This window comes from Phytophthora parasitica (genome assembly GCF_000247585.1).
Source record: "Phytophthora parasitica INRA-310 unplaced genomic scaffold supercont2.1, whole genome shotgun sequence".
In the NCBI taxonomy this organism is placed as follows: Eukaryota; Oomycota; class Peronosporomycetes; order Peronosporales; family Peronosporaceae; genus Phytophthora; species Phytophthora nicotianae.
Window position 1 is genome coordinate 315,374 of NW_008634126.1, and position 6,868 is coordinate 322,241.

Sequence of the window (6,868 nt, forward strand, 5' to 3'; positions counted from 1 at the left end):
TAACTACAACCACCTTTAACATCTTCCATCATCAACTACCATGAAGTTCTTCGCCACCGCTTCCGCCATTATCGCCGCTTGCACTCTCATCCAAAGCACCGTGTGCGCCGCAACGACGGGTGGCGCACCATGGGGGTACAAGACCAACGACGGCACTATGGCTGGGCCAGCGCAGTGGACCAACAGCTATCCGACGTGCGGGGGATCACGACAATCGCCCATCGATATCTCCACCACGACGGGAGGAAATGTGGCTACGCGCTCGTTGTCGTTCAGTGGCGAGTGCGCTGATTTCAATCTCACGCAGACGGATGATACATTCAAGGCGAGCGTCGTTGGCGGTAAGATCTGTTGAAATGCCACCGAATCCGGTCAGGTAGCGTCGAGCTCTATTGCTTACTGTTATCTTGCTTCATTCATAGGGTCGTGTACGGCTAAAGCCAATGGTGCTTCCTACAAGATGGCTCAATTCCACGTCCACGCACCGTCAGAGCACACACTGAACGGCAAGCCACTTGACGGCGAGGTCCATTTCGTTCACAGTAATGGAGATGGCTCTGCACTTATGGTGGTGGGCGTCTTCCTCGACGTCGTGAACAGGGGCAAGACGGACCCGTTCATGGTGTCGATCTTGGACGGAATGGAGAACGTCAGTCCTACGAAATGGGAGTCCATGAGTCTGTGAGTAGTGGCCTTCATATCCTGCGTGGACTAAATGGTTAAATGTGCTGACAAGCCGTATCTTTATTTTGTATGCAGTGGTTCGTACTCCAAGTTGGTGAACGCCAACGCAAACCGCCTCTATAACTACCCGGGTAGCCTTACGACACCTGGATGCGATGAGATCGTTGACTGGTGGGTGGTTCAAAAACCAATCACCGTGTCCCCCACCGACTTCAAACGTCTGCAGGCTCAACTGAAGGAGCTGAAAGTGACGGATAACGGCAAGAATGCTCGTCCAGTGCTGCCACTGAACGGACGCAAGGTCATCAGTCTCAAGTAGATTTCGCTAATCTCAGATAGTGCATGTTGGTTCCTAAAAAATATTGTTCACCTTTTATAGAAGTCGACACTGTGGTTGTAGGAGGCCTTATCGATTTGCAAGTAGATCCATGAATCGAGTCGTGTTGACCCTGTTGAACTCCTGGACTTCGTCCTGCTGGTGATGGAAGATATTTAGGGTAGTTGTAGTTAGTGGGGCGAGGTTACTATCGATGTTGGTTGTTGAAGGAAAATTGAGGAATGACTTGCTCTTTGCTCGTGTTGACTCAGTGGCACTTGAATGCAGCTACGTTTGCAGGCGCGTGAAGTCCGCCGACGAGATCGACATGGGCTGCTCCACCACCCACCAGTCGACGATCTCGTCGCAACCAGGGGTGGTGAGACTACCCGGGTAGTTGTAGAGGCGGACGGCGTTGGTGTTCACCAGGTTCGAGTATGAACCACTGCAAACAAACCACAGAACACAAATTGTCAGCAACCTCTTCTGGCTTCCACAGGACCGCGAGGATCAAACTTACAGGCTCATCGTCGTCGGTGCGGCCGGCGTGACAGCTTCCATCCCGTCGAGTACCGAGACCATCCACGGGTCCGTCGCGCCTCCGTTGGCTACTTGCAAGAAGACACCCACGACCATTATGGTGGAGCTGTCTGTAAATTACGTGTGGCTCTAGAGTTTTTGTTTACCCAAAAATGAATCTGTTTAAATTTCACTTTTATTACTTTAGTATATTCCGTGTATTCGATTATTTGAAATAGTCGAGTTTTAATAAAAGTTAAAAAAACTCACATATATAATTTTTTTTCTCACAGTTACAATCACTTCAGCAGTACTAATTTATGTTCGTCAGTATTCATTTAGCAAATTTGATAAGACCGTTTGAAGGCTAACGCCTCCACAAGAATAGAGAATTCCAATCGTCTATACTCATGCCAGTACTACATTGTAGTCTACGTTGTGAGGTCGCCATCGCTGGTACCTTTCTCTGCAGCGTGGGCGATATGACATGACGAAAACGATATACTAATCACTAAACGAGACTCTCCACGCTTTTTCTATTTGAAGCTCTTAACAGTACGGTCATTGAGTGCCTGCACCGGGCGAGCGTTCTCGCTCTTATAGTTCATTTCGATCTCTCCCTGGTTCTCGCGAATGCGAGTGAGGTCCTTCGCCGAAATCTTCATCGGTTTCTCCACCACCCACCAATCGACAATCTCGTCACAACCAGGAGTCGTAAGACTGCCGGGGTAGTTGTAAAGGCCACCACCTCGGACACTCTTCTTGATCAGTGTCGAGTAGGACGTCCTGCAGAATATAACCATTAGTTTACAGTTCACAATGGGATAAGCTTGACAGGGAACTTACAAGTCCAACATGATCGGTTTGGTAGGGGAAACGTCGTCAATACCATCGATGACCGTCTCCAACCATGGATCCGTGTTGCCGGAAGGATCAATCTCCATGAAAACTCCGACCACAAGCAGCGCTGAGCTATCGGCGTTGCTGTGGACGAAGTGAACTTCACCATCCATAGGCTCTCCGTTCAGTGTATGCTCCGAAGGAGCGTGCAAGTGGAACTGCAGCAAGTCGTATTGGGCCTTGTTCGCCTTCACTTGGCAAGAACCTGTACATGAGTAACAGTTAGAGACGCTGTTTGTAGCAAGTTGAAGGACATATCAACGACTACACACCATCGACGACACTGCCCTTGAAGCCCTCTCCACCCTGGGTGAGGTTGAAAGAGGGACAATCTCCCCTGAAACGTAGAGTGCTTTTAGCCTTGATTCGCTCCTCGGCGTCAGCAGACACAATGTCGATCGGGGACTGACGTGTGCCGTTGCACGAAGGGTAGTGTGCACCCCACTGTGCCGGGCTGGCCCTTTCCTCATCGTTAGGATTGTAATCCCAAGGAGCGCCGTCTGCTCCAGCGGCATCAACTGTCGAAGCGGCTAAAGCGCAGGCCGCGACAACGGCCGAGATTGTAGCAATGAACTTCATCTTGGAGGCAACGGGATTGGTATTGCACGCAGCAAATTAGAAAATGACTGCAGTGATTAAAACCACTGCACCAACAAGTGACTGAGGCGGAACATGAAGAGGCAAGGCAACACGGCAACAAAGCTGTAGACCGGAGCGAAGCCCAGCCTGTGATCCTAACGACATGTCTGCGATTTGCTAGGAAAAGAACCAAATCCTGTCGACCCAACGACCATGAGTCGTAAACACTAGAACACCTGGAATTGTGCACCATTCGTGAGCTGCAACCGCTGCACTAGCAACTAACGAACCGTGTTCGAGTACAGTAAACTTAAGTAAGTAGCGCTTTCAAAGCGCACGATCTTTCAAATCCCGACTTCAAGCAATGTTGAACGTAAATGATAAATTTGCCAGTGTCAATTGCAAACACACAAATTTTAACTCCTACCTACACGGTATTTGCACTATCTGCAAATCAAGCTTTTCACATGCCAATACATGTGCAAGTATTTAAATTCTAATGCTCAATTGATATCGGAGATACTTTAACAGTTTTTAGACAGTTTATGCCCTACACCGTGGCTTTCAGAAACAACGATACGACAGGTAAAATGCGTTCTAGCAACAGGGATCCGCGGCGCTGGTGTAAAAGTGTAAGTAGGCTGTGCAAGGAGGGTTAGCGCCTGGCACATGAAGCATCCCCCCTTCCCGAGTTAAAACGGCGTTCGTGAAAGGTAAAGTCAGCTTACTGATTCTGGGACTCACAGCAAAAGTAAATTCAAGTTACTCTGTGCATGCCAATCGGAATTTAATTTTCTTGAGATTCGTGCGGACTCTGCGGCGTAGTCCAGGCAGCAATTTTCAAGAATAATTTACCCACTTCCTATAATCACGAATCTTCAAATCATAATGACATGTTGTAATGGTGGAGTGTGGTTGTCGTTCGCTTCATGCGTGGACTATGCTCTCCCAGCTGGGGTGAGCGGCACTCACTGAGCGCTCGCTGGCGCCGACTTGCAGTCAAGTTGCAGGTTCCAACTTGCAGCCCCTTCTTGCTTGGCGAGGCACCGACGCGGTACCGGATGAAGCTGCTTACGGACATTGTACATGTACAACACCTTAATACTATTGGTGCGTACATGTAAATTATTACATGTGGTAACACATAGAGTACTGTTCTACATGTACTCATTGAAGTATTCGTGTAGAAGGCCTACCAGTATACATGTAGGTATTAATAGTGTACTAGTATTAGTTGGATGGCCTGCATCTCTTCTCTGCACTGTTGGCGGCACGTAAACGCAGAGGGAAATAAAACGTCGCAATCAGTCGCCATCTCGAAGCGCTGCTGTGGCTTTTGCCAACGCTACAACTGCCCACTTTCTTTTATTGTTAACGCTGTAGCGCAGGGGTGTACGCGTTCTTCACCATGGCTGTGCATTAACTAAAGGCGCCCAGGTCTGCATTCTAATCTCCACCAAGCCTCATGAATTCGCTGTTATGATATTGTTGACGCCGCATAAATACGGAAGTGGACGCTCTCAAGTAATGCGAGGCACGTCTCAAGGCAAATCGCACAAGGTTTCTTCTGTATTACTGTATGGGGTTGCTAGGCGTACGCGGTGACGACACGGCCGTTGAGCGGGTGAACCGGGCGCGCGTTCTTGCCGTCGTCGGTGATCGGGAGTTCCTTCAGCTGGGACTGGAGGCGTTTAAGGTCGGTTGTAGAGAGCTTCACTGGCTGCTTGACCACCCACCAGTCCACAATTTCGCTGCACGCAGGGGTGGTGAGACTACCGGCGTAGTTGAAAACTCCTTGGGCGTCTGCCGCAGCGTTGATGACGTCGGCATACGAGGTGCTACAGGAGGAGAGCATAGCGGTGTTTGTTATTAGACTCCTCTGGCACGGCGAGTAACAAGCAGAAAATACTTACGTTGACATGCCGACAGTGGAGTTCATGCTCACAGTGTCCAAGGCGTCCAGAACGGATGCCACCCACGGATCCGTCTCGCCTCCATCCACCGCCTTTAAGAAGACACCGACGACCAGTAGAGCAGAGCCGTCCGTGTTGCTGTGAACGAAGTGGACTTCACCGTCCAGGTGCTCACCGTTCAACGTGTGTTCAGAGGGAGCGTGTAGATGAAATTGCAGCATGTTGTATGCTGCATTGTTTGCCGAAACCACGCAGGAACCTAGCAAAGTATTAGTTTTCGAACGCAAATATCGACGTGACAGTGCTTTTTCTACAAACCGTTGTTGACAGTAGCCTTGAACGTTTCACTCGTTTGGGTTAGATTGTATTCCGTGCAGGCACCAGTGAAGGTGAGCGGGCGTGGCTCGCCGTAGCAGCCAGCAGATATCTCAAGGTCAACCGGTGATTGCTTCAAACCGCCGCACGTGGGGTAATGCTCCGACCACTGATCAGGACTGGCCATGCTGAAATCGTTGTACTTGTACCCCCATTCAGCAGCCTCCGCGCCATCGGCAGCAACGGAAACGGTCGAAACAGCGCACGTAAGCAGCGTTGTGATGATGGCTAAGAGCTTCATCGTGGGCTAGAGTCAGTTAGGTGGTGGATTTGCTTTGTTGAGAGCAAATTGGAAATGAAGATCAACTGAACGGTTCAAGTCGCCATGAACAGGAAACAAACACTTTCAACAAACTGCTGTATGCACCGCATAGTATACGGTGAATGGTTAATGGCATCTACGCGATCGACACAACAGATCGTGCGAACGGATTGTATTGATGAATAATACGGAACTGCTTACGACGAGCTTTGCTTGATGTGTTTCGCTACACCTTAACTTCTGTGTGGTTGGAGATAGAATTAAACAGCCATGATCGAGTTGTCTACTACCAGTAACGGGTTGACTCAGGGAGTTAATGTAGGTAGGTCTTGCCTTTCATCTTCAGCCCACTGCCGTTCTTCGAGTTACAGGCACGAATACGGTCAACACGAGTCCCGATGACAAGTGCCGTGATCATTATCGCAATCTCCCGTACCCTAGCATAGACGGCTCGGTTCTGTTATTTCCTCCATGTTTGTGAATTGCAGGTATCGTACGCTCACACACACATCGATTAGAAATCCTGTAACACCTTGTTAATTTCTTGTTTAATCTCAAATAACTTTAAATTTACTAGAAGCCCTCAAGTGCAAGAAAATGAATGAATGAGTGTAGTCGTGGACGTGCTATATGCTTTGACGCACCCGATCCAAACAAATGTATGTCCATCGCGCTTGTGGTGACGGAGCTGGGACCTGCCTTTCGTACCTCGACGGGCCAAAGCCAATTCGTACTAACTACACTACATGTATTATTAATTAATATATTAGCAAGCCGAAGTGATACTTTACTACTACGTAGTATAGAATTCTATGAAACTCTATTTCGCTGGACCTGTGATCCAAGAAGTTCCAAAGTCCCAAACACGCAAACAAATGCTCAACGTTCATCGAAATCTCGCTACAATTGTGTTGTGTTATGCGTGAGTCAACAGAATTCCGACGAATTCAGCATGGACATCGTCTCACAACTGAGATGACCGCGTGTCGGCAGACCGAGCTCGCCACGACAACCACGCGAAATCCGGCGAAAGTGCAGCATGAGTCAACAGAACGGAATTCTGAGCTGTTCAGGACCTTTCACTGGATGTATCGATGTTGAATCAACGTCGTTCATACAGCGATGGAAAATGAGTCAACAGACCGGAATTCTCAACTGTTCTCACATTCCACTGTTCATGCAGGTGTCGACGTAGATACAGTATCCCTCGTAGTCAATTATACCTACCATTGCACAGCGTCCGAGTGCCGCAATTTTAGATACAGAATATAACCTGCGAGTTGGGAAGCAACCCGTCCAACTCCTTGAATTAGCCCCCCC

The 6,868-nt window shown here is 48.9% G+C and overlaps 5 protein-coding genes across 5 annotated transcripts; 1 reads left to right on the top strand and 4 right to left on the bottom strand.

The window, feature by feature from the left end:
- Positions 1-6: 6 nt before the first annotated feature.
- On the top strand, positions 7-1,083 carry PPTG_00072 (hypothetical protein). The gene is made up of 3 exons (XM_008891436.1): positions 7-341; positions 423-681; positions 760-1,083. The coding sequence occupies exons 1-3, from the start codon at positions 41-43 to the stop codon at positions 1,001-1,003; spliced, it is 804 nt and encodes a 267-aa protein (XP_008889684.1). The 5' UTR covers positions 7-40; the 3' UTR covers positions 1,004-1,083.
- Positions 1,084-1,288: 205 nt separating this feature from the next.
- On the bottom strand, positions 1,289-1,636 carry PPTG_00073 (hypothetical protein; the record flags this gene model as incomplete). Its single annotated transcript, XM_008891437.1, has 2 exons — positions 1,289-1,445; positions 1,521-1,636. The coding sequence occupies 2 exons, from the start codon at positions 1,634-1,636 to the stop codon at positions 1,289-1,291; spliced, it is 273 nt and encodes a 90-aa protein (XP_008889685.1).
- A 419-nt stretch (positions 1,637-2,055) lies between these two features.
- On the bottom strand, positions 2,056-2,998 carry PPTG_00074 (hypothetical protein; the record flags this gene model as incomplete). Its single annotated transcript, XM_008891438.1, has 3 exons — positions 2,056-2,305; positions 2,366-2,624; positions 2,692-2,998. 3 exons carry the CDS (start codon positions 2,996-2,998, stop codon positions 2,056-2,058), a joined length of 816 nt encoding a protein of 271 aa, XP_008889686.1.
- A 1,588-nt stretch (positions 2,999-4,586) lies between these two features.
- On the bottom strand, positions 4,587-5,527 carry PPTG_00075 (hypothetical protein; the record flags this gene model as incomplete). Its single annotated transcript, XM_008891439.1, has 3 exons — positions 4,587-4,836; positions 4,912-5,170; positions 5,230-5,527. The coding sequence occupies 3 exons, from the start codon at positions 5,525-5,527 to the stop codon at positions 4,587-4,589; spliced, it is 807 nt and encodes a 268-aa protein (XP_008889687.1).
- Positions 5,528-5,861: 334 nt separating this feature from the next.
- Positions 5,862-6,778, bottom strand: PPTG_20647 (hypothetical protein; the record flags this gene model as incomplete). Its single annotated transcript, XM_008892845.1, has 3 exons — positions 5,862-5,985; positions 6,257-6,285; positions 6,776-6,778. The coding sequence occupies 3 exons, from the start codon at positions 6,776-6,778 to the stop codon at positions 5,862-5,864; spliced, it is 156 nt and encodes a 51-aa protein (XP_008891093.1).
- Positions 6,779-6,868: the final 90 nt, after the last annotated feature.

What these genes read in the sequence shown, in the direction of transcription:
- PPTG_00072 (XM_008891436.1), top strand. Translation starts at nt 41, where the DNA reads ATGAAGTTCTTCGCCACCGCTTCCGCCATTATCGCCGCTTGCACTCTC. An exon ending in CAAGGCGAGCGTCGTTGGCG is followed by an intron (nt 342 to 422) that starts GTAAGATCTGTT and finishes CTTCATTCATAG; the next exon opens with GGTCGTGTACGGCTAAAGCC. An exon ending in AAATGGGAGTCCATGAGTCT is followed by an intron (nt 682 to 759) that starts GTGAGTAGTGGC and finishes TTTTGTATGCAG; the next exon opens with TGGTTCGTACTCCAAGTTGG.